At 36.8% G+C, this 27,125-nt stretch overlaps 1 protein-coding gene across 2 annotated transcripts in view; it reads left to right on the top strand.

The window, feature by feature from the left end:
* Positions 1-27,018, top strand: part of TTC33 (tetratricopeptide repeat domain 33) — a 43,842-nt gene extending 16,824 nt beyond the window's left edge. For both annotated transcript variants that reach the window (XM_066568821.1, XM_066568822.1), the window contains exons 3-5: positions 7,415-7,496; positions 14,946-15,077; positions 23,761-27,018. In XM_066568821.1, the coding sequence (XP_066424918.1) occupies positions 7,415-7,496; positions 14,946-15,077; positions 23,761-24,105 (559 nt within the window). In that variant the 3' untranslated portion in view covers positions 24,106-27,018. The remainder of the gene's footprint in view (positions 1-7,414; positions 7,497-14,945; positions 15,078-23,760) is intronic.
* Positions 27,019-27,125: the final 107 nt, after the last annotated feature.

The raw sequence follows: 27,125 nt of genomic DNA, 5'->3' as shown, positions 1-27,125 counted from the left end.
TGCTCCTGTTTGCCCCTGTTTTATTTGGGTTTCCTACAGACCTCTCGCCTGTAAAATAACTATCAATACCCGATATTAATTACGTTAAATTACAAGTCTGGTCTTTAACAAAGCACTCCACATGTTTACAGATGGTTGGAAAGCATACAGCTTTTAGACCCTGTAGAGGGATTCTTAGGTGCTGTCTTTTTTATGACTTGTGGTCTAATCTGATACTAATGTTGAACGTAAATGCATTTGTAACTGAATTTTAACGATATGAATGTAATTAATATTTATCCTTTTTAATGTTCTTAAGTGAACACTATTTATACAACCTACTAAATGTTCCTCTGCATGAGAATATTTCTCAGTGGTGTGGAATGTCTTGACAATTGCTGTTCTTAAGCACTCTAATATAACTTCCAGTATGTGCATATAACTGTTGTTTCCTCTGTATCAACAAGTCTGTTTTTAGCACTGCCTTTCTAAATAGAAAACAGATATGTACCTAACTTGCAGCAATAGATATTGGAGAAATACAGGTAAAAGGTTTGCCTGTCTACAGAGAAGTTCTTGAATGTTGCTTGCTATCTGGTGGATTAAGATATTTCCTTGTGCATTCTTACACATCTTTGTGTTCTATTTTGTAATTGACAGTTTAGTGTTAATAGAATACAGGTAGAAATAGACTATTTCTTTTGTCTCGTCCTGAAGGTCAAACATTTATCCATACTGCACCTTCAGATTTTTACATGGTAAAAACCTAAATACTTCTCACCGCAGTCTGTCTGTTAATAATTCTGTAGTTAATCAGGTATGCAGTCAGTGACAGTAGTCACTTCTGATTAAAAGCTTGTGTTTTCCATGACAAAACTAAACCAGCAAAACCACTACTTAACTGAAAGAAGTGTAATTTCTTGGAGTTCCTGTCCTGCACTCCGAATAACGCTCTGGTGTCTGAGTTAACAGCTTCTAGCAAGATCTTGGGATATTATTCTCACTTAAAAAGTACAGTATCGAGTTCTCAGGACTACTGCAAATGATTAGCAGTGTATTTTTAGCCCTTCTGACAGTCAGCATGATGTAATCTTATCGCAGGTAAGTAAATTCCTCTGTGTTATATAAGTTTTCTATTAAAGCTATATTTTGAGAGAAAAATATGAAGTAACAGTGCCAAGTCCAGAGAGGATCTGCAGCAAGGCCAGAAACAAAGCTGTAGAATGTCCAATATATAGAATTTTGCATGTGATTGGTGTCTTTTAACTAAGATTTTTTTCAGTAATACACAACTTACTTGTTCTGTTTCCCAGAACAAAAAGGGTTTTTTAAAAGAAAATCCTCTTAAAAGAAATGTCCTTTGAACTTGCTTGTTAACCAACTATATAATTCTCCTCAGTCAGAACTTAAGTAATGCTGTCATTTTTGAAGACTAAAGACAAGTGTAGGCACATGCATGCATGCTTCCCAAAGCCTCCTTTGGGAACAAAGCCCTGAAATTGCACACAGTGATGGCCTGGGAATGAAAATTTGCATTTGTGTTGCAAATTTTCTTGTCTGCTTACAGATAAGTGAGGTGTCTGAGTGGGGTGGAGCATGAAACAGTGATTGACCAGGTTGTAAAGAATGGGGTAAAGTAAGTCAAAGGCAGCAGAGCCCTCGGCTCTCAATTCAGTGTAGAATGTACTTGTGAAAGACATGTTTGCTCACTCCCCATTTCCTCTGTATTTGTTGCTTTAATTATTTACTGCAATGTACTCCATTCCTGTGTCTTAAAAAGTGATTGTGAAAAAGTAGCGAGTAATTTTTTTGAGATTACTTTTTCATATCATATGTGAGGAAATTAAATGTTATTCCTGTGAGAGAGGCTGTGTGTCAGAGATGGTATCAGAATCCTGATTCCATGGCTTTTGCTTTAGGGTAATTGATTTTTTTTATTTGAACTTGTTTATCTTTCTCCACTATTGTATTTCATAATTTTTCTTTGACAAAGGTAGTTTCAAAACTGCATTTGCCTATGAGATACAGTGATAGAAATTAGCCATATTTACATTTGTGGCTGGAATTAAAATGAGGAAACTGGTGAGTGGAGCTTACATGAAAAATTTGGTCTTGTAGTTCATTGTCATGATGGATGGTAGTTACTTTTGGCACATGATGAAATGATAATTCCCATCTGCTCTTCTGTGGAAGTTGTTGCGAGAGAGAAGTGTCTTTGAAATACTTGTGTAGCTATTTAATTTTATGGTATGTTCAGCTGATTCACATGTAACAGAGCTGTGTGCTCACTGTATAAACCAGATGTATTTTCATTTTGTACACTGCAAGTATCCAGGTGTTAATGTTCTGATTTTAAATGGTCTAATGTGTGCAAGAATAGTAACTCCCAATATGTAGGGTTTGAAATTATGTGCTTCAGGTATGTTCATGCTGTTTTGCCCCACTGTCAATTCAGAAGAGTTTGTCTTCTCAAAGGGTAGCTGCAGTGAGTTTGTTTATGTCTCCTTTACTGTGGGCTAAGACCCACATGTATGGCCTTTGAAGAATTGCCATGAACCTCTTGTGTAGCCACATCTAACTGAGACTGTTAAATTAAAACATTTTGTTGAAAGGTTAAGTGGATAATAAAACAGCTGTTTTTTTCATACGTAATCACAAGTGACCTTTGACACTTTACCACAAAATGGCCATGTTTTTCTGCTGCAGTGATCATGTTTCACCAATAGTTGTCAGAATTGTCTGACAAAAAATTAGGAAGTTGCTAAAACTTCAGATGAACATTTTCAACACATGAAGCAAGGTAGTAAGGTGTATCAATCCTATGACTGTTATCAGGCTATATGTACTGTGGACATAAATTTTCTATGTGTATTTAAGCAAACAACTTCTTGTTGCTCATTTATGAACTGTTCTTCTGTAAATGATTCTACTAAGTGCTGTACATCTCCCTCCTCACCCGCAATAGAGGAAGTACTTTACTGTGAAAATCTGTGTTAGAGAAATACTAAGTTTTTAAACCACGTTAAACAAAAAAGCCATGTTACGTTCATTCTCCTTTTTCCTTCTTAGTTTCCTCATTTACCTGTTGTTTATATATTTTCTCCCAGAGTCTAGGCCTGCATCATCTCCCATCTTAAAAAGGGAAGTTTATTCCTCTAATCAACTTCTGCTTTAATTTTCATTTCTCTTTTTGTGTAGTCTGTATAATTACTTACTAGTGTTCTTTTCCTCTGGTTTCCAACAAATTCAGAATTTGACCCTGCGTAGGTTAAAATTGTTCTAGATGGTGTTGCTGGTGGCTACAGACCATTCATATTCCTCCTCTGTGATCATTTGACAATTAGGCATATTCTTTTTAAAATTTGCTGTCCCTTTTTTAGCTTTGTCTGTGTTTTTCCTCATTATCCTGTAACATTTGATTATGGGACTATCTGCCCAAGTCTAAAAGAAATCCCAGGTCTTAGGTTTCTTCATGTCTTCTCCTGACACTGTACTCCTGTACTCTGCCTCTCTCCTGTGGATGTGTCTCATTTTATCTGAATTTGATACCATCTCCTCTTTTTACTATATTTGCAGGTATTTTCAGTGTCATTCTGATTATGTCCTGTCTAACCCTGTTCCAGAAGCATCAGCCTGAAGCAAGCCTGAGAGTAAAAGTATAGAACTCTAAATCCTGCATGAGTGGGGTGCTGCTTTTTACCATTTTATGTATGTGATTCAAAAATGGATCTCTGTGTAATCTGAATGATAGGTTTTTTACCAAGAAGCCTCAAACATTTTTTAAAATCTTTTTTAATGATATTATTTAAGAGTTCAAGAGATCCTGTGTTTCCCAGGAGAGGTGTTGAAAAAGTGAAGTGTAAGCACGAGATACCTGTTTCAAAAGTTTGGCAGGCTGTGAAAAAAGTGCCAAGTTTCTGCAGCTCCCAGATGGTCAGGAGCACATCTAAGAAGAGCAGTTCCAGTACTTTAGGGGTACTGGAGCTATGGGATTTCATGGCCAGTTAAATAAAAAATGTCTAAATCTATCTGGTCTTTTGTCCTGAAGCCATTCCAGATGTATCCAGTTGTCAGTAATTTATTTCTTTTTCAAGCTTTGCAATAAAGAAGAGAAAATGCTAATTAAATTCTGATTGTAGTTTTTTGTACTGAAGTATACTACTTGGCTAAAATCACTGTGGGTAGATAAGTATCACTGTGGGTAGATTAAGTACACATAATTCCTGTTATGTGTACTCACATAACAGGAATTCTACATTTTAAAGTGTTATAGTCTTATCTTAACAATGCTTTGTATTACTGTTTAGGTGCTTAGTTATAATGAACGTATGCATAAGGGTTTTAATTTTTCTGGAAATACTGTTTTCATAACCTCTTAAAAACAGGTTATGTCCATTATTAGAATTCTGTGACTTTACTACTACAATAGATAAATTTTTATAGCCATCCCAGACATCTAAAAATTAATGGATCTATTTTTTGTCTGTTTATATTTTGCTTAAAATTGGTTTTCATTTAGCCAAGAGATAATAATACCATAAATCATGATCACTGATTTTGCTAATATCTTAGTGTCATAAAATCCTAGTGAACTCAAGATTTTTCTACTCTGGCTCCTGCTTGAAGCAGGGTCAACTACAGTGAGTTGCTCAGGATGTTGTGAGTTGAGTTTTGAATATCTCCAGTGATGGAGATATGCTTAAACAGAATTTTCTGTGCTTCAGTTTGTGCCTATTGCTTCTTGTCTGTCACTGGGCATGACTGAGAAGAGTCTGATTCCATCTTCTGAAGAATGCCTGTCCCGCTTCCAAACTGGGTAATTTTGCACCATGGTAAGATTCCTTTGAGCCTCCCCTTCTCCAGGCTGCATAGTCCTGTGTATCTTAGCCTCCCCTTAAATGACAGATGCTCCAAGCCCTAAGAAGATGTCATATTTATATCAAAGCTTTCCTTCTCAAAACTACTTCTCCTCACAATGGTAAAGTACAGTGGTAAAGCTGTACAGTTCAGCTCAAAAAAAAGATCCTGGGAAACAGTAAAATGATCTATTTTTAAAATGATTTATTTTGTAACACTACCCCCATGTTAACTCCCTTCTTATTTCAGTCAAGGTTTATGGTTTTCATAAAGCATCTACTGGAACACTGTTTTTATAATCTTATCTTATATCCCTAGGAATCTTTTTCAGAATGGTGGTTGATATTTAATATGATCTTTTATATAATCTTTTCCTAAGATTCTAAGATAGAACATTCTTTGATTAATGGACTACCTTTTTATAAAGAAATTTTCCTAAATTTCCATTTCTAGAGGAAGCAACAGTGGCTCATTTTTGCTTAGTAAGGACAGTATCCTTAGTTTCTCCTGGAGCAGCAATAGAAAGATCTTTTTTTCTGAGTATTTAAAAGAATAGAGACGACGTGTTTTATCAGACATTCTAAAGGAAATAAGTGCACTGAAAAGAAGACAATTTCCCAGGCCTGTGGGTATCTACAGACTGTAAGCTGATTGTCAGCAGTCCTGTGTAGGTGGAGCCTTTCCTTCACCGGCCCTCTGCTGTTGTGTTCTTGGTCTGGGAAGTGATGCTGTCATTCTGTTCTTCCTTCTCTTGGATCACACTTTCTGAGGCTCACAGGCAGAGTCACATTATTTACTGTTCACACACAGTACACATGTAGCATAGTGTTTCTGTGCATGTACTACTTTTTCTCCCTTGTCCATCTGTATTCTCTTGGCAGACTGTTTGCAAATCAGCAGCAAAACCCAGCAGGATTTGGGGGATATTAGGTTATATTTGATCCTTCTTTCAGAGTTAGCAGGTTCTTGCTTTGAGTTTTATCACATTCAGATTGGTGCTTTGAGCAATTTTGTTCCCTTCATAGAAGTAAAAATGAAGGTTCCTGAAATGCAGCTTCTTTTCTTACATCTTTTTACTTGCAGAATGCCAGTGCTGGTCGCTCCTCTCTGGTTTCTGATGTTATTACTATAATTTCTCTGTTCTCCAAAACTTTTTTGTAACTAAACTTTTTTACTGTACTCACAATATTGCACCTTCTGCATGGCCAGGACACGACCTAACTGAGCTGAAGACCCTTATTCATGTGGGCTTTATTTGCAAATCTGTGCTAGGTCTTGAACTAAACTATAATCTTCTTGTCCCAAAATAGTTCCCACTAAGTAAATAGCAGCATAACTCTTCTACTGAGGCATGTAGAAAATGTCATGATGATTTCTTTAGGGTGAACACCTGCCCTTGGGGCATGAACTGAGATGAAAAATGTGCAGCTGGTGCCTAAACTTTGAGGAAATGTGAAAATTTATTGAAACATCCTTTGCTTAGCACTCAAACATCACACTTACTAGTGTAATTTGCAAACTAATAATAGCTGAATCACAGCGAGAGTTTGACTTCAGTTGCATTGCTTTTCCAGTCTGTTTTTCAATTTTGAATTGATTCAGAAGTTTCTGAAGTCTTTATGTGACAACCCAGAGGGCTGAAAACTGGAGAAAGGAAAGGGAAGGAACAATGGGGAGTAGGGGAAAATAAAAACTGTTTCGTATGAACGGTGTGTGAAAATTGCTGTAGTTTTACCTATACTATATTAAAATGGAAGCATGTGTACCTCCCAGGAGTAACTGTTTTCAGACCTTTGCAGTGTAATTTATATAAATACAGGCATTCCCACACAGTTCCATAATAAATGTGGATTTTGAAGTTTCAGAGAACATGTGATAACCCCACAGATTCATTAATGTTGATGAAAGGCCACCTTTATTGCTGAAAGACTGTAATTGCACTATTCTTTTACAGTTCTTCATTGTGGTTCAAGTTTTACCTCTTTGTTCAAGACTACTTTTTATTGGTTTTAGTCAACTCTTCTGTTTTGTTCTTTCTCCTAGGAAAGAGCAACATGGTATATGCTTTCCCAAAGAGTGATTTCAGTATAGCTGTTTACATTCCTCTTCCTTCTTATAGTTGTATACCAAAGTTGTTATATGTCTTTAGAGTCTTACATTATCTTACAGTACAGAAATGTAGGCTTTTAAGAATGGAAAAGAAGTTTTAAATTATGACTGTATCATGGCATGTTGAGTTCAGAATATATTTTTTATGCCTGGCTAAGGATGATTTTGACAGTGAGGGAAATTGGACTCAGTTCAAGATTTCTAGTTTTAAGTCATTAAGCTTTATCTCAGGTTTCCAATGTTGCCTTGTAAATTCACTTGAGGTTGGTTCTGTAGTAATAGTTAGCATCTATTTGATCAGAACAAAAAATACCCAGTTCCTGGAAACAGTTCTTATGGGCAAGTAATTAGAAAAATTATTAATACTAATCATATGCCATGGCACTTTTTTTAGGACAATGTCAGGATATAAAAAGAAATATCCAGTCCCTTTAAATGTGTTGACATTGTAATGCTGTTTTAACTACAGGTACAGAGAGGCTCTTGTCAAGTGGGATGAAGCACTTCAGTTAACTCCAGAGGATGCTACACTTTATGAGATGAAATCACAGGTAAGGCATGACAATTCTTTGCCAGTTCAGAAATTGGAAAAGAAAACATTGTGCTTTTGAACAAGTACTGGGCAACATTATTTAGTTGTTGTGCACAGGAACTGCAACACAATTTAGGTATTTAATTTTTACCAACTAACAGGGTGTCTTTTAATAGAAATTGGAATAATGCTGTTATCCCAGCCAGTCACAGTAAACATCTTCGTTGGGTTGGAATTGAGTTGCTACATTGGAGAGAAAAAAATGATATTGGAAGGATCAAGGAGAGCCTTAGTGTGATAGATTAGCAAATCTGACCATTAAAAATCTGCCTGCTCTTTCTAAAGATTGGGCTTAATACTCTCTACTGTCAATATGAAACACAGGTACTATGTGCAAATGGTTTGCTTCATTCTGGTTTTGTATTCAGTGTTACATAGATAAATCAGTCATGTAAAATACTTCATAATATCTCATCTAAGCCTGCCCTCTTTCAGTTGGAGGCTGTTCCCCCTTGTCCTGTCACTACATGCCCTTGTAAAAAGTCCCACTCCAGCTTTCTCCTGACTCCCATAGGAACCCTCCAGATTCTAGGTACCATCTCAACAGGCCCCATAAGATGTGCCTATTGAGTTTCAGCAAGTGGTCTTGAAAAACTAAATTCTTTGAGGAAGAGAGGAAAATAGAAAAAAAAAATGGTGAATGTGTTATGTAACTTTTAGGAAGTTTGCTATACTGTTCAGTTTTAAAATCTGTGTTGTTACTCTAATTATTTTATTGTGTAAAAACCCCAGTCAAGACCCTAACACCCCTACTTCCCCAAAAAAGAAGCCAAAAAAAACCGAAACCCCAACAAACCCCAAGAATCAATGCTGGTTCTTTTCCATGGTGTGGTGGCTGCTTTTTCTAATGGATTTTACCACATTTGCTCCTCACAGTCATCTTATCTGGTGAAGAAAGTTTGATTCTGCAAAAGAATTAATAGAATTATCAGGACTTCATTTCAAGACAATGAATACTGAAGGATGCTTTTCTTTTATGTAGCTGTGGAAGGTTTAGATCTTAGTAGGTTATGCATTTGGTTTGAGAGATTCTTATGGCTTAAGGTTTTTCTTTAACTTGTTTTGGGAGAAGTATTTTGTTGTCTTTCCATAAGTGTTAGTGTAAGTGAAAGATCTGTCTAGCCTAGTGGAATGGCTGGAAAAGAGTTGCCCAAATGGCACGAGCATGTAGCAATGCTCCTCTCCTGATCCTTTTCCCAGGCTCCAGCAAGTTTTGGCCTTGGACTTCTCTGTGTATAGAAGTGCTTGAAAATTTTTCTTCAACAAATTTGTTTCAATGCTTTCTGTTCATGTGTCAATTTCTAATATCTGCAGAGCTATGTATTAAGGAATTTCAAATCCTGATTATGCATTATTGGAAGACACAGGATAACGCAATTCTGCTTTATTAGCAGCACTCCAGATTGCTCTAAGTGTGTTAACTTATATAGCTGTTCCTTTATAAGTTTAACTTCGCTAGTAAAGAAGGTCTTCACATCTGCTAAGATGTGAAGATGGTGTTGGTAAATTTTATTATCATAGTTTAAAGATTTAACTCTGTTTTGAATAAAACAGAAAGTTGTTAAAAATTTCAGAACAGTTCTGCTCATCAGGACAAATTAGTCAACAGCTCTCTTGTAACTGTTTTTATTATGGTCTTATGTGAATGCAAGAATTTAAGATAGGTCCCCAAAAGCATTCTGTTTAATTGAAATTACACCAAAAGTAAGTATTTTCACACTGAAAATAGTAAGACAGCTCTGAAGTGTGTAAGCTTATCTGGACTGGAGCTATGATGCAGTGAATTATCCAAAGAGGTGAGTGCTACAATGTGCTTCAATCTGTGCTCCAGATAATAGTTCTGAGGGGTTGTTGGTTACTTGGCTCCCCAGTCCCTGTACTTCAGCAAAATGACAAAGGTGAGTTAGAGACACACAGCTTTTCTGCTGACCAAGAGGAACTGAGAAACAGCTCTGTTACTGTGATTCATCTTGTGAGTTATCTGTTCTTGTCGAATGATACAAGTGGAGAATAATGAAAGCTGAAAAAAAATGCTGAAGGAGCCCAGGCCTCTCTTCTACCATGCCTTTGCTTTCTTTGTGGAAAAAGAGAGCAGTTCTCAGCAGTTGCACCATTTCTTTTAGATTTCACTTTCTTGTGTTGTGTAACACTTGATACACTGTGAATGAGAACACAAGAAAAGCTTGTGTACAAAATATACATTTATAAAACTATTTCTTGAATCTTTTTAATAAAACATGTAATGTTTCAATTGGTAATGCCTCTTTCATACATGCAAATAATTATTGCAGATTTTTTTCAGTATGACTTATGCTTACTGGAAGCTGTTTAGTAGAATGTGTAATTTGATACCTTTGTACTTCTAAAAGCATTGATGTGAACTGTAGAAATCCACTTTTGCCAAAACAAATGCGTAATTCATTCAAAAAATATTGTGGCCAATATTCAAAAGATACTGTCTTAGAGCTGACTGTGTTGTTCCAGTCCAGCATACCAGCACAAATACTGCAGCTATTACAGTGTAGCTCAGTGAAAATGTTTTGGAGGAACTGTACAGCAGTGTCAGAAATGCCTTGACGAGCTCTGGGTCTATAAAAATCCCCCTGTCTTGATATGTGTGTCACATACTAGAGGAGGAGATTCATTTTAGGAATGACTTTGCGCAATATGCAAAGATTCCTTATGGTCTGTATTAATTTTCTATCAGTTAGAAAATGTCAAGAAGAAAATTTTTTGGAGAATTAGCATTGGAGGATGAAGTGGGTTTTTTTTGCACAGGCTTGATTATCTCTCTTATGCCCTTTCATTTATTAGGATAACCTTATTTTGGATATTTCCTTTCTCAACAGCAAATGTAACATTTTCAATACTGCATTGTTTAATATGCAGCTCAGATAAATATGATAATGGCACTGTGGGAATCTGTAAATGTTTGTGGTAAGTTCTCAAAGATCTGTATTTTAACAGATGTAAGACAAATGCCTTTCAGTACTTCTGAAGAGCAGAAATAGTGTTCAAAGTTCCTAGTTGTCAAAGTTATTTGAAATAAGTGTATTTCCAGAAAATCACATGGGAACTGTGGAATTGCTCAATTGCTTCAAAAAACTATAGAATTTGATGAGATTTTTTTCTGTTGCTCTCAGCTACTCTTTGATCCATTTAAAAACAGATTTTTATGGTTTTTGATAGGTTAGGGGTCCACTTTCCTTTGTGTGCAAGATCTGTCAGTATACATACTTGATACTTCATCACCAGCCTAAGCTGTTTCTCCATCGCAAGAGCAATGACTGGAAAGTAAATGTTTATGCACGTTCATGTCTGCAATTTTTTTGAAAAACAAAAATCTTTAAAAAGACCCAACAACAGCAGCCTAATATAAGTAGTATTGTAAGTCTATTAAAAGGAATATATAAAGACTGCCTGTATTAATGCAGCCACTAGGACTGCTTGAAATTAATTGTAGACTGAATTTCTTAAATATTGACTGGATTATTTTGTTACTGCTTTGAACTACAAAGATGGAGGAGCAGACTTTGACATACTCTGATTTTTTATCTTAATATTTGGTGACTGGACTATGTGGGACATTTTTGGATGAAGAGGGATATCAAAAGACTTGATATATGGTGATGTTATACAACAAACTGTCTTGGGATCCAGACTTGCTGCTATTTAGTGCTACTCCTGAGAATTCCCCTGGTTGTGTTGCTTATCTCGTGACTCTTGGACCTCAGATCTCAGATAGCTATGCAACTATGACAGAATTTTTAAAGTAGACGATGCAGGTTTTTTATGTGTATTTTTAGAAACAAGTAAATTCAAATGTAAACTGTCAGTTAAGTTCCTTTTTATAATTTTTTGGATGTTGTGTCATCAGCTGTATGAGAATATAGTTTCCTTCAATGCTACATCCTCAATTTGCATTCATTGAACAGGACCAGCCTATCAGATAGGTGTCACTTCTTTGTTTTTATATATGAAACCCATAATCTTTAAATCATTCCATTTCCCCTCTTCTAAAGGCTTTCTTAATGTTGAACTCGGTGAAGAAATAATATCAACTTCTATCTCTCTTCCTCCTTAAGAAATTACAAGGTTTTTAAGACATGACCAGACTTAGAATCCCAAGTTTAGATTATAACTAGTAGTTATAACAGCTAGTAAGTGCTGATTATTTTAAATTTGTTTTTCTTAAACTGGGATGTGTACGGAGAAGAGTAAACTGTCAAAAAATTAGTCTGAACTCCAGAAATCTAAATTGCAATAAGGCATTTCTGTATGGTGCAATGGTAATAGCTTCAGAGCATGAGTAAATGTAAACTACTTATGGGTAGGATGAATTTTATTAATCTGTATTTTGAAATGGGTTACTGGATGGAAAAAGGAATTGGGTCATTTTCACTGGACGTGGAATGTATCTATATATAGTGATTCAGCCTCAATCCACTGAGCTCATTTAAAACCAGAACTTACTCAGATTCATAACACTTCCAAAATATTGTGGGCAGAACAAGATGGATCACTCTGCTGCCTGGATTTCTAATACTTGGTCAGTCTCCTGATGAGAGTTGCTATGTTTAATTGTTTTTTTGCCACTGAGTTCTTCTAACTCTTCTAATTTCTCTTGTATGACTTTTTCTAAAAGTCTGTTAAATTATTATAGGACATGGATGTTTTTGTTTTAAAACATGTAATAAAGATAAATTTCTTTGAGTAAAGCAAGTCCTGAAAATCCACTTACTGAATATCTTTATAAGACATTTCCCTCCAGTCACTTTTGACACATACATATGTTTTTGTATGTGTATGCCCACAGTGAGAGTCTTGAGATGTTTTTTCTGCTTCATAAGTTACTTTCCTAATTTTTCTATTAGTTTTAAGAATGTTTTCTAATAGAGTATTATCACTATACATATATATCACTATATATATACACATCACTTTATATGTACACTATAAATATATTATGAGTGTGTGTGTGTATGTGTATACACACATGCATGTGACAGACACGCTGTGTGACAAGGAGGCTACAGCACACGTGGTTCCTGTTTGGCTTTGTCTTGCCCATGTGTCTGTACCCCAGAAGGGCTGAGCACCACTTGTCAAATCTGTGCACGGAAAATCTTTGTGCTGGCAGTGTTTTTTATTCCTTGTTCAGTGTGGTTTTTCGGGCGTGGAATAGCGGGTTTGCTGGTTCAGTTTCCAAGTAACATACAGAGATGTTTAATAAAAGTGATAATGATATCTACTCATGCTAGAGTAGAGCAGAGTAAGCCAAGATGAGGCTGCACACATTTATATCTGCCATTGTAGGTTCATTTTGATCACCTCTTCACCTGAAAAGAAAGTGTAGGAAAATAGTGTGCATTAATAAGTATATTCGTTATACTGACTGACAAGTGTAGCTGAGTCATTTTATTAATAACTAAAAAAACTACCTGTGTTGGATAAAAATGCACATACATTCAAACGTGTGTTTGTTTGAATGTACTTGGAGAATCTAATGCCAAAGTTATTAGGAGCAAAGTAATTACTACATGATCTGGAAGAGCATTTTTAAAGCAGCTGTTTATGCTGGTGCACACAATACTCATAAATAGATGAAAGTGGAATAACTGCCTTTATTAGTAAAGTAATAATTCAGTAAACAAACCAGTAAAATTCATTAAATACTACAAATGATTTCCTAAGCACTTACACAGATATTTTGTAATTAGTTTGCAGTAGAAAGTACTGGTAGGAAATACGGAGTACTTGGGATGCATAAAAATGTTCCTGTAAATGCATACTTGGATTTGTTTTTTCTTATGAGAATAAATACATTAAGACACTGATGTAGAAGATAGCTGATAGATGCAGAATCCCTTCATCTCGGTAGGATGTACACTTCTCCACTAGTAACAGTTTGCTTCACTTCACACATCTGCTGCAGATAGAGGAAACTGCCCATAGAAATGTAATTCATCTGAAAGTTTTGGAAAACACATAACATTTATCATAGACTTTGATACAAAATGCAGACATTGAGAACCATTGAGCAGGATAAAGAGGGAAGATTATATACTGCTGTAGATTGTTTTTCTGAAGATTTTTTAGGTACTTCTGAATTCTAAGGTACAGTCCATCAATAGAATTAAAGTGAAGCCATAAGACTAGTCTTTAGAAAAGTTTAGTCACACAGAACAGCAGAAGTATCAATCCAAAGGGCTGTTCACAATCCATGTTTATGATGTTTCTTGTTTTTTTCAGTCCAGGGTTGCTTTCTGTAGTAAATCTTTGCCTTCTCCTTTCCCTCTTCTTCTTCTGTTCAGTGTACTGCTCACCTCTGTGCTGTTCATGTCCTATTTGTTAATTTGGGTAAATACTCAAGATCATCACATTTGAATCCTCCAACACTCATATTTATCTGTTTAATATATCCTAGAACAGTAAGGTTAAACAAATCTGTTTTGAACTTCAGCAATACTCCTAACGTGTTCTAATATTATTCATCATAGTTGTGGTCAGTTGGGATGAAAGTGGTTGCCCACACATGAGTCTAACCCTTGTGGTTGACATTCTCATCATACTGCAGGAATGCAGTTGTCATTTGTTTCTTACACTGGTATCTATCACCATAGCATGTGGGTGTCTGAAATCATGATCTCAGAGTGACAGATCTTCAGGTGATGTGCCAATCTCATGGTGGTATTGGAAACATAAGGCAAGCTTTGAGCCACATTGTGTATTGCTAACTGTGATTTATTGTCTTAGTTATGGAGATTCAATGGAAGGAGAATAATCCTATGGTAACTGCTGAGTAACAGAGATTTTCACATTCAGAAAACACTTTTTTCCTTTCTTAATGTAGGTGACTTCACGTCTAAGTTAAGCTCTGCTGAATGCTTGTTCTCTAAATACAGCACTCATTGTTAAGGTCTTTTTCCATGCTGAGTTACAGGGATTGTTTCTATAATTATATCATGTGCACTGCACTGTTTCTGGTAGATTACAGCTCTCTATTAAAAAGAATAAGTACAGTCCAGGAGTTTTTCAACAGTACTTGCACATTTATTATGTTTAGCTCTCCATGTGTTTGTCCTGACTATTCTGTTATGCGTCTATAGATTGTAGGGTTTGTCGACAAAGAGAGACATCTTCAGAAGCAGTTAATCTACTTCTAATAGCATTGCTTAAATAATTTGGGTGAATTATCCTCTAGCATGCTCGTTTTGCTCTGTGGGGATTGGAATGAGTCTGGGTGACTATCTGAGGTCAGACAAGCAGCTTTTAACTAAAAAAAAACTAGGTAAGATGAATCTTAGTTATTGAAACAGTGGTTGTTGCCTGGGTAATCCCAGAAAAGCTAAATTTATTTTCAGTTTTGCTTATTTTTCTTCCTCTTCTTTTTCTATTTCTGATACAGGTCTTGATGTCTTTACATGAAATGTTTCCAGCAGTGCATGCAGCAGAAATGGCTGTCCAGAGAAACCCGCGTTCCTGGGATGCCTGGCAGACTTTGGGACGTGCCCAGCTTGGATTAGGAGAGATAGCACTGGTAGGATAACAGAATTAATTGTGTGTGAGAAGGAAAGTACAGAAATGCCAAGGTTGCTGTAGATCCTTATGGTAACTTGAACATAGACAAGGAGAAAGATCATTATTATTTATCTCCAGTGTTCCCTCTGCTTTATTGTGTTTCACAAATGCTTCCTGTGTGGTTTTGTTGCTGGACTTGTGGAAGACCAGTCTAGCTCGAAGACTTTTGTGTCATATACTATATTTATGTGGTGGCTTTATGCAATAGAACAATTATGCTGACATAACTGCACATACTGCATTCTGTGTGTTGTACTGCTACAGTGCCACTCACCATAATTTAAAGATGAGGGTAATGTGAAGTTCAAGGATCAGCTGATTATTTGGGCTCAGTTTTTATACATGCCTGCTGATAAAATTCTAGTGTCTTGTTTTTCTTGTGTCCTGCTTATGCAGCAAATAGTGTGTGCTCATTCCTGCTTTCCTCTGGCTCCCTGACCTCAAATGGTGGCTGAGGTTGCTTCTTCATTTAATAAGGGAGCAAAAAGCCAGGGATGCTCTGCAGTAGCTGAAGTGCATCTTTTTTTTCTGGGGTATAATAATTTTTCCCTAGTTTCTGTGAAAACACAACAGGTTAACATACCTGCATTTCAAATTCAGACACATTCCCAGAGGTCTATTAGAAAAACATTGCATCATGACCTCTTAGATGAAAAAAGATACTGGTTGTATTCTGAGTAGAAGTAGCTGTGTGCTGTTTTGATACGAATAATTTTGTTGGTAATTTAGAGTGATTTTGCAAAGTTACAATGTCTGAAAATTTTCAAGAATTAAAAAATGATGGGATTTTTTTGATGGAGGTTAACAATTCATACAAAACAAATTTTTAAAATGTAGTAAGAAGCAGTGTTAAAAACCCCAAACCAACCAAAACAAATGCAAACTATATGAATCACCTAGAGTCACAGAACGCTTTGGCTTGGAGGGAGCCTTAAAGATCATCTAATTCCAACCCCATCCAGCCTGGCCTTGAATATTCCCAGAGATGGGGCATCCACAGCTTCTCTGGGCAACCTGTTCCACATTCTCAGCACTTTCACAGTGCAGAATATCTTCCTAAGTTTCCCCCATTTCAGTTTGTTTCTATAACTCCTTGTCACTACGGTCCCTGATAGAGAGTCCCTCTCCAGCTTCCTTGTATTCCCCCTTCAGATACTGGCAGCTTGCTGTGAGGTCTCCACACAACCTTCTCTTCTCCAGGCTGAACAGCCCCAACTTTCTCAGCCCATCTTCAGTGGGGAGGTGCTCCAGTCCTGTTAGACAAAACCTAAGACAAAACCTGTGTGTTACAGATGTGCAGTGTGCACCCTTTGTCGGTGCAGGATCATAATATGAAATATCTCAAATAAATCCATGCATATCTGCATTTCAGCAGTGGTGACATTCCATGGTTTTTGTGGTGTAGAAGGTTAGGGTTGATGGTCTGGTCTGTCTGGATCTTTTCCTTTTAAGTGTATGAAACTGTCACTGTAAATTGTGCCTGAGAATTTTAAATGCACTAGTCTCAGGAAAATTAGAGTTTTATTTCCTTCAAGGACTGATGCTGTTTATTCTGTAAGAAATGGTACAGTTGCTGTAATATCAGTTATAAATAGTAATATACCTGTACTAGGTATATCCAGCAGTTTGATTCATCAGATCCTGCAAGCTTTTTCTACACAGACAAGTCATGAAGCACCAGTGGGACTGGCTATCTGGAGTGCTGGGGACCTAGTGTTCATATTATTTTAATTTTGTCTTATTTTAGAGTAGCACTTCAGTGTTCTCTTAGAGTACACTGTTGAGCTTAATCAGAAAGGGATCTAATTTATGTAGCTGAGACTATTCAGTGATGCAAAGCAAAGGATTTTAAGTGGGAACAATCAGAGATTTGCATCAAAGCACTTCATTCATCTGAAACACTACTCTAGGTGCTCCTGTAATTGTTAAATTGACCTTACTGTGATGAAGAGCGAGGGAGAGGGGTTTATCACAGGTAGTTTGCCCTCTCAGTTTTTGATTGTATCTGAGCAGGGAGCCCTTTGGTGTCCCCAGTGCTGTGGTACTGTGTGTTCATACTTCATTGCCTTCTGTCTGTAGGTTGAATTGCCTTCTGATAAATATGTTTTCACATACAGAGAAGTTGGGGAGTTCTTCTAAAATGCAAATAATGTTCACTATTTGTTTTTGAACCAAGCGATTTTTAAGGAATCTTAAGAGGCTAAGACTGATAGAGTTTTAAAATAAGAAGTGAATTCATAGTTACTGAACTTCTGGAGTCCTCTAGACCAAGTGGTTTAAATCATAATTATCCTTTTTCCATTAGTCTTTCATTGCCATGATTTTCTGTTTTTCCCTGTGTCATATTTTTTACAAAGAAAAGTTAATAAAGCATAAATATCAAGGCTTTTTTAGAAATTTTTTTTTTTAGATTTGGGAATTACTATCCTTCTAAAGAATTGCTTCTTCTGCTTCTTTGTTTCATTTCTCCCCCACCAACATCTGTCTTCATTACCCACATCCTGCCAAATGTTCTGTTGTGAATACTTTTATTGCTTCACAATGAATGATGCATTTTTTTCTTAGGAAAAAACCAGTTTATTTTAATTTGAAGTTTCCCAGGTCTATAATGCTGCTTCCAAACAAATCTGTATATTATGAGCTGTGTAATAATAAAAAAAAAGAAAAATTTGCTTGGATATAGTTTTTGTTAAATTTGTGACAAAAAGAATGAGCTAAATTAGTCCCTTTTTATTTAGCTTTTATGAAAGTTGTTTGCTCTTTTTTCCCCCCTGAATTTACTAAATAGGGTAATTCAACAGTATTACTTAAATGTGAGCAAGGAAAACTTTATTTCTGTAAAGGCAGAAATTCCTTAAATTCTACAAATCAATGTGCAGAGCACGCCTGAGTAAACCTCCAATGTGAATGTAGTAACTGTAGAAATATAGCCAGGCTTGCAGTATTTCTCTCATTTAATTGCAAATACTTGGTTTTACAAAGTAAATATTTACAAATATTTTACAAATATTGGTTTTAGAAATTGAATTTCCTGTACTGCTGATAACATCTTCACTACTTAACAATTTTGCTCTAATAGCTTCATTACAAAAGTTCCTCCTGTGAGAAGGTTGAGCCCCATGCTTTGATTATTCAAGAGGGGAAAAAAGAAAACCAAACAAAAGCAATATTAAAAAGAAAAACCAAAACTAATCACAAGAAAATCAAGGACTGAATGAAAGCACTGAGTCTCCCACCATGGAGAAATTCATCAGTCCTGTGACATGGTCATGGGAAGCCAGCTCAGGTGGCCCTGCTTGAGCAGGGTCTTGGCCCAGGTGACCTCAGAAGGTCCTGGCCACCCTCATCCATTCTGTGGTTCTGTGACTTCAGCTCTGCCCCATTCTGGGTCCCTGGCAAACCTGAGGACTGAGGATCACAAAGTTGAGAGGGAAGATCTGTAAATATGCACCAGTTGTGCATGGGTTTTGTTTGGTATTTTGAAGGATGTGGTTTCCTGTATTCCTCCTAAGTAGTTAGTGCTTTAGCAGTCTCTAAGTGTGACACAACATTTTGTCAAAAGAATCATGCCTTGACAATATGAATCCCCCCCCTCAGATCAGCCCTTTCCTTTCATCTCTCTTGAAAGAAATAGTTTTTGGTCTTTTAGATAATGATGGGAGTTTTATACTCCCAAAGAGAGAAATGTCAGTGTTTTATTGGAATGTGGCTAATTAACATAACTAATATGAATTTGAGATAATTTTTCAACATTTTACAGATGTTAGCATTTAGAAACAGACTATTTTGGTAATAAAAAGGAAATTGGTGGTTGGCCTTCCACTGAAAAGTCAAAGTATTTAGGAAGTTAATAAGTTAGGAGAGAAAGTACTATGGTTTTCATTTAAAGTGGGGTTCTGTTAAATTCTTTTCAACAGCTTTAAACAGTCCTACTGAGTTATTGAGGTAATAGTCAGTAAAATAAGCTTCCCCAGGAAGGTCTTGTGTTAATCCTGCCCTCTCCATCTACTACAGAGAAACCCTTTTCCTTTTTTAACCACTGTTGGAAATTGTAAATATATTTTGTGATAGTGATTGTTAAAGCACAAAAAGATCTTCTAGTCAAATGTGATTTTTGTTTTCCGTCAGGAAAGCTGAAGGGCATACAAGTCTCCAAAAGTTTAAATGCCCTTTTCAGCTCCACTTCTGCCATGGGTACTCAGTTTCTGTAAGTGATTGTGGCTGATTTAGCTGGCGCCTACCTTTGTCAGATGCTCAGGACTTTAGAGAAAAACATTTCTCAACATTGAGACCTTGTAATTGGACGTTTTAGCTAAATCAGATGTACGGGATAAGACGAACAGGGATGTTGAACAAAGTTTATTTGACCATTGTTTTAAAATTCCTGTAATAAATTTGGCAGTATAATTTGGTAATAAAGAAGTGAATGTGTTCCTGGATTTTCCTGATTTGCCAGGTGAAAATATTGGTAACACTTAAGCTTTATTTTCTTAGGCTATGTCACTTTCTAGGGTGGGTTTGATTTTTGTGGTTGTTTTTTCCTTGGTCCTCCTGGATCATATCCTTGCGTGTGGTAGAGCACAGTATAAGAGGTCTGTGTGGTAGAGGCAGCCTGAGGCAGTGACTTCAGCAGAGCATCAGCAGCCTCGCAGGGGTGTGCACCGAGGTGTGAGGGCAGAAGGGTGGTAAATGCGAGGAAAGAGGGCTGTGAGGAAATGACTTGGTGCAAAGTGACACCCGTGAAATCTATCACCAGAGCAAAAGAAAGTATAAGAGGGGGATAAGGAGGATGCAAACTTCTTCAAAAAGAGAAGGAGGAAGGTGTGGAAGTGAGGATATCTCACACACATCTACCAGATGGAAACAAAGATTCTTATGCATTTGGAATTTTACCAAATCCCAATAAGCATAAGGCAAAAACAGTCTTTCACATCTGGAAAATTACTATATTTCAAGTACTTTCTCCAGAACATGAGAGTTCCAGAAACGTTGAATAAAATGGTTTTGGAAATGTAAGCAGTGCAAAATACCGTGTTCACCTCATTTTGTAAGACACCAGAATTACTTTTGATGAAATTTTCAGAGAGAATTTCTTTATTGAAAAGCAGAAATAATCTGAACAGAAAATTACACAGAAAAGTTCAAGATGACAGTTTAAAGTAAAAAAAAAAATAAAAAAATCTGACATTCAGATTATACCATAGAAACTATTAAACTAGAGTGAAAATACCTGAAAGGATGGGACTTTTTTTCTTGTTTGAAGGAGAGAAATGTCATGAGGAGTCTTTAACTATACTAAAATGTCTTATTTCCCTATTTTCTACGTTATTGTGATAAATGCTTCTGTAAAAATTAGTTATTTATGCTCATGGTGAGTAGTACAAAAATAAAACTCAAATTCCAGTAATGTATTGTCATAGAATCACAGAAAGCTTTTGTTTGGAAGGGACCTGTAAAAGTCCTGTAGTCCAACCCCCTGCAATCAGCCAAGATATCTTCAGCTAGACCAGGTTGCTCAGAGCCCTGTCCAGCCTGGCCTTACATTTCCAGGGATGGGGCATTAACCATCTTTCTGGGCAACCTGTTACAGCGTTTCAGTAAATCACTGTAAACAGTATCTTCTGTACGTCTAGCCTGAATCTTCCCTTTTTCAGTTTAAAGTCATTGTCCCCTGTTCTATCACTGCATGTCCTTGTAAAAATCCTTCTCCAGGTGTTTTGTGGGTCCTTACAGGTACTGGGAGGCTGCTGTAAGGTGTCACTGAACCCTTCTTTCTCCAGGCTCAGCAGCCCAAATGCTCCCAAAATGTCCTCACAGGAGTTGTGCTCCAGCCCCCTGATTCTCTTTGTTGCCTCCTCTGGGCTCTCTCCAACAGGTCCCTGTCCCTCCTGTGCTGGGACCCCAGCTCTGGATGCAGTGCTCCAGGTGGGTCTCAGCAGAGCAGAGCAGAGCAGAGGGGCAGAATCCCCTCCCTGCCCTGCTGCCCACGGGGCTCTGGATGCAGCCCAGGACACGTTTGGCTCTCTGGGCTGTGAGTGCCATGGCTGGGGCATATCCAGATTTTCATTCATCAGCACCCCCAAGGACTGTGCTGAGTGCTGTAAAAACACACAAGAAATTTTCCTTATTAAAGCTCATTTAACACAGAAAAAGATTACTCACTTCACCAATAGACATCCTTTGAAACAGGTCAGAAAGTGTCTGCCTAGTGTAAAATAAAGGTCTGCCACATACTTTGGTGGCAGATACAACCTCCTAAAATTCTGGCTTTTCTGGAGGTTCATGTATACTGATGATTACTAAGTCCATGTGTTTAAAAAAGTACAGTCTGCTCAGAATTGCCCTTCACACTTGAAGGCTGTGCAGACCAGCAGAGGAGACTCAACTCATGGGACAAATGGAAGATTGTTTGCTACAGAATACTATTTAGTGAGACAAAATGTAAGATACTTCAAAAGTACAGATTTTTCAAATACGGTAATTCCACAAGGAAGAATGTATTGCAGAAGGTTTTCCATTGCACTTCCTTACAGAAGCAAAAGCATATACATGACTGTACTGATAAAAAATCCTATAGTCCTTATATGCAGGGTCTCTAAAATCACAGCTCCTCTTTAAAATGAGGCTAGAAATATCGATTTTTTGTAGTATCACTGTGTTTTCCTACAATGCAACAGGAAATTTGAGAAGGAGATTTACATCTCCATTAGGGGAAGAATTAAAAGTACCACTGTTCTTTTCTTTTGTCATAATAGAAATTAGTGGCTTTGGGCACTATTCCAATGGCAACATAAAATTTCAAATGGATGACAAGTGTGTATTTTTCAGTTTTACATCGCTGCTTTAAAATAATCCCTCTGATCTTTTGCATCACTTAAAATTTACTTTAATATTTTGGTATTTCTTTGTAAAAACGTCAAGCACAAAAACTCTTTTCTAATAGATTTGCCAAGATGATCTTTTTATGCTGTATTGTATGAATCATCAAAGCAGCTTTGACGCTTACCAAATGTTATTTATTGTGCATGAACATAACTATATAGACAGGTTTTAATTAGGAGACCTCTTTCATCTCTTTCATGGAAAGCTTAAAAGCAGATGGTGTTTGTTTATATTTTGTTTTGAACAGAAATACAAAAATGAGCATTTAGTGTTTACTTGTTTTTCATGTGTCCCTGAAAATTAAAAGCTAGCCAAGTTGAATAAAATGACACTGTTTTACAAGAACTAAACTCCAGTTCTTCTTCTCTTTAAAGTTCAGCATGCTCCTGCACTTCAGAACTGGCTGTGGACCAATAATCAAGCTTTTTTTTTCTATCTGGAATTGAAGGTCTGCCTCTTACAACAGCAGTAATACTGATAGCATCTTAAATCTGATTTTGTATCTCTTTCTTCTGAGTTCCCATCGTATGGAGTCCATATATTCATCTGTGCCATCAGAAGGATGAGCCATCAGTTTCTGTCAGTGCAGAAAAAAAGTTGTGATTTTCCAAATTATTTGGCATGTTTTAAGTGTTTATAAGCTACAACAGAATAAGTAAACTGTGATTTACCATATGTCTTTAAAGTTTTAATATTCAAGTTACCAGAACTCTTCCCAAATACCATCCGAATCCATATCATCACAGTTTTCCCATCTTACAGGAAGATTTCTGTACATGTCATAAAAGAGTTTTGTCTCTAAGGCAACACATTTTCATAACTGACTGTACAGTCATAAATGTGAAATACACTCATCTTTTGTGTTCATGTACCTAAGTTTGAGGAGGTAGGTTCAGCCTTGACCACTGTTAAGATAACTAAAAGACAATACAGTTGTAATTCTTGGTGTAGCTTTTTTCTAGTATTGTAGCAACCTCTTATTTTAGATGGCCACATTTCTTTGTTTTTAATTTCACAGCTTCTCTGTTGAGGATTTGTATTTGTGAATATTTTCCCAGCTGAACTGAAAGAAAGGAGAAGCCTCACTAAGTTAGTGAGCCTTACTTCTACTTGTATTATGTTGTTTATAAGATTATAATCTATATAATCTATAGATTATAGAAGTTCTTTCTTAGAGCAGCTCTCGAAGTTTGGAGTTCATTTGGCTCCTTCTATGCATTTATTTATGTGTTTTTATAACCACATGCCTATTACAGAAACTCTTTACCATGTGGCTAGTATTAGTGTATTGTTAGGTATGTATGTGAAACAACTGCATTCTAATTTAAAGGCAGCAATAGCAGTGATACTTCAAATTCCAGTCATCCCTTTTCTGTATTTCTTTAAACCATATCTGTTGCTTTTGCCTTATGTACATCTGATGATGAGAGAAAAGTGGAATAGGAAACCATCCAAAAAATTGTTTTTCCTTTTACCTTTTTAATAACAGCATTGTTTTTCATATATGAACTCTCTATTTGTGCCCTTGTTGCCAGGTTCCTAGTTTATTCATGCATTTTTGTCATTTCAGACACAATTGTTTGGGGGTCAGGCTGCTATTGAACCAAGATGAGGGAGGATTCCTCCAAAAAAAGACAGGAGTAAAACGGCTTTTGGCTTTGCTCAAATGATATATGTAATCTTTTTGTTGTTGTCAATTTTTATGAAAAAGGAAGGCTTTAAAATGTCCCATCTTTGTTTCTTCCTTGTTCTGCTTATAGGCAATCCGAAGCTTCCAGGTATCCTTACACATCTTTCCAATGAACCCTGAAGTATGGAAAGAAGACCTTTCCTGGGCAAGAAAACTACAGGAACAGCAGAGGGCCACAAAGACTGAATCAGTTCAAGCCCTGGCAAAAGAGCTTGTACAAGAGTCAATCCCAGACTATGACTTTGAAAGTGATGAAATTGTGGCAGTCTGTGCTGCCATTGCAGAGAAGGAGAAAGCTCTTTCAGCAGCTAAAACGATGGTGATTGTGTCTGCTTCAGGTACAGTAGAGACTGTTACTGAGCAGGACAATTGTCCTGCAACTCCTGATGAAACTCTTTTCATCAGGGCTCGGTAGGGCAGCCTCACGAGTTGTCATACCTATAATTTTTAAGAACTGCTGTTATTTATTGTATTTTGCTTGCTTTGTGTTTGTTCTTTTTTTATTAAATGGTAGGATAGCCTACAAAAGTTAAAGAACGGAAGCTATTTTTCTTTCCTTAATTAAAAAAGCAATGACCTGAGTTGTTGTTCCATCTGTATTTGTCAAAAAGAAAGCCAAGAGTTGATTCTAAAAATTCTAAATTCTTATGAACAAATGTAATGTTGAAATGCTTAACTGCATTCTAACAGCTGCTTCATCTTTGTGTATTTCATAATTTTACAAGTTAATGTGTACATTTTCCCAGTAATTAGGAAAGTTTTATTTAAACTGTAAAAGTGCTGTGGTTTATCCCCAGCTGGCAACTCAGCCCCACTCAGCTGACTGCCTCCTGGTGGAATGGGGGGGAGAATTGGAAGAGTAAAAGTGAAAGAACTTGTGGGCTGAGATGGAGACAGCCTAATAGGAAAAGTAAAAGCTGCGCATGCAAGCAAAGCAAAACAAGGGATTCACCCACTAGTTCCCATGGGCAGGCAGGCATTCAGGTATCCCCAGGAAAGCAAGGCTACATCATGTATGACTTGGGAAGACCCTTGGAATGTCCTCCCTTCATCTACCTCCTTCTTTCCCCAGTTCTGTGTGTTGTGCTGTGAGATTGAATATCCCTGTTGTCAGCTGGGGTCAGCTGTTCTGGCTTGCCTCTTCCTAGCTTCTTGTGCACCCCCAGTCTTCTCACTGGTGGGGGGGGATGCGAAGCAGGAAAAGGTCTTGACCCTGAGCAAGCACTGCTCAGCAGTAATAAAAACAATGTGTGTTACCAATATTTGCCAGCACAAAATCAAACCTAGCCCCCTACTTGCAACTCTGAAGAAAATTAACTCTATCCCAGCCAAAACCAGCGCAAAAAGAAAAAGGGACGTTTAAAAATTATTTTAATCACTATTAATTAACATTATTTTCTTCCAGTAAAAGTGTGAACTGTTTTCTGTTATTGACAGTCTTTGTTTTCATTAAGATTACTTGTTCTATGAGAAAGTTTCCTATGAAGCAGGGATGGTTTATTATTTTGTAGAAACCTTTATGTTGCTTTCCTCAGTGAGTGGGTTAAACACTTCTGATTAGATGAAAGGAAATGCTTTACCAACCAAAACCCTGAATGCTTAGTTACAACTAAATGTTTCACCAGAAGAAAGAACACTGTTTGTGACTGAAACTGGCCTTTCCTTATCTTATGTGCTGTGCTACAGAAATCACCAAAAGTAGAATGGTGGGAGTAGGAAATATGGCTGAAGTGTACTGTATTTGGGGCTTTTCTTTCCTAGTGAGGCCAGTCTGATAAAGGGAGTCGATTTGCTTTTCCTGATTCTTATGACCTACCATTAAAAGTATGCTCTTAAAAGAAAGAATGAGTTTTGCAGGACAGTGCTGCTGGAGTCTTCCTTTTTATCCCTTTTGGATTTTGGGTGCAGTGGTGGGTAATGAGGCATACCCTAGGAAATGTTTTTAACGTTGATTTTTTTTCAGGGGAAGGTGGCAATTTGTTCCTCACACAGGAAGTTCAAAGAAATGAAATCAGGCTGTTTCTTTGATGTGCTCTGTGCTGAGACTGTTCTCATTTCATTGTCTTGGAGATGTGGTAGAGATGATCGCATGCTAACAGTACTGGAAAAAATGGTCAGCTGAGCAATTCCTGAAGAATTCAGTTTGGGAACATGTAATTTTTTACTTGATTTTGATAAAATTTTGTATGACAATAGATACTTTTGTAGACAAGTGAAACTTTTGAAATCAGTCATCTTTGCACTTTTCAAGTCTGATTTCTAATTTCAAAATAACGCATTTTAAAAGAAAATAATGTTGCTTGATGAGTATAATGTTTTTGCAGTGGAAAATGCATTGCAGAAAAACTATCTCAAATCATATTTTCTGTTTATCTGGTATCACAGTATCTTTATTTAAGAGAATATGTAAGTTTTCATTAATGTTTGCAAGAGTCCCCTGAAATGTTTTTTGTATTTGTGAATTTTTAGGTCTGTGCTTGCATGAGCGCACATTCACACAAAATCTTCTGAGTACATTCACACAAAATCTTCAAAATAATTAGAACTACAGTGGCATAAGTATATTAAGAAATGTAAAACATCATCATGCTTCATTTTTATTTCTTCATTAAGTTCAGAATGATTTTAAATGCTTACTGGATAGGCACTTGATTAAGATGTGGTTTGATAGTTTAAATTATTAGAGTTTAAGGATTTCTTAATCCTTCTTCTATCAACTTAATACAATCTAGTCAGCCGTAGAAAGAGTTATCATGAGAGGGATTTGGACAGATTTCTTCAAAGAAGAGATCTTCTCTGGCTGGAAAAGGAGATGTGTGAGATGCTCTAGGGTACATTTTCATTTTGGAGGAGCTTTGCTATATCCACTTCATCTTTTCTTTCTTTGCGCTTTGTACTTGCGTCAGTGTTCTGTCTTTACTCATACAGGAAGGACTGCTGCCCTTCTCTCAGAGGCCTGTGTTATCACAGAATCTGTTTCCACTGAAGTGATTCACAAAGTTCCTATTGACTTCAGCACTGCAGAACCAGACTGCTGGAGGGATGTACATCTGCACTGTCAGGTTGCGCGGGGCTCAAGGGGTGGTGATTTCCATCTCATACTAAATGTATTTTCCTTCTGATTAGATTAGGTGATGAATTCTAGGTATTGTCAGAACTGTGGTGTTTTGTAGAGCAGTTAAGTTCCTGGGACACTCTTTTCAAACTGGGGAGAAGTTCAAATATTGATGATTTCAACACTGTTCTTTTACAGCATGCCATGTTTTGCATGTATGTAATTTTCTGGATCGGTTTGCGGTTTGAATAAAATCCTGACTTCTGCGGCTTAGTGATGTCTGTTTATTCTTTGGGTTATAACAAAAATAAGTGTTATTTCCCATTCTTGAATGTTCCTCATTTAATAATTGGCTTTTGTCTCTGGTGAACATGTTAATT

The sequence above is a fragment of the Molothrus aeneus genome, chromosome Z (genome assembly GCF_037042795.1).
Source record: "Molothrus aeneus isolate 106 chromosome Z, BPBGC_Maene_1.0, whole genome shotgun sequence".
NCBI lineage: Eukaryota > Metazoa > Chordata > Aves > Passeriformes > Icteridae > Molothrus > Molothrus aeneus.
This window is presented reverse-complemented; position numbering and strand designations above follow the sequence as displayed.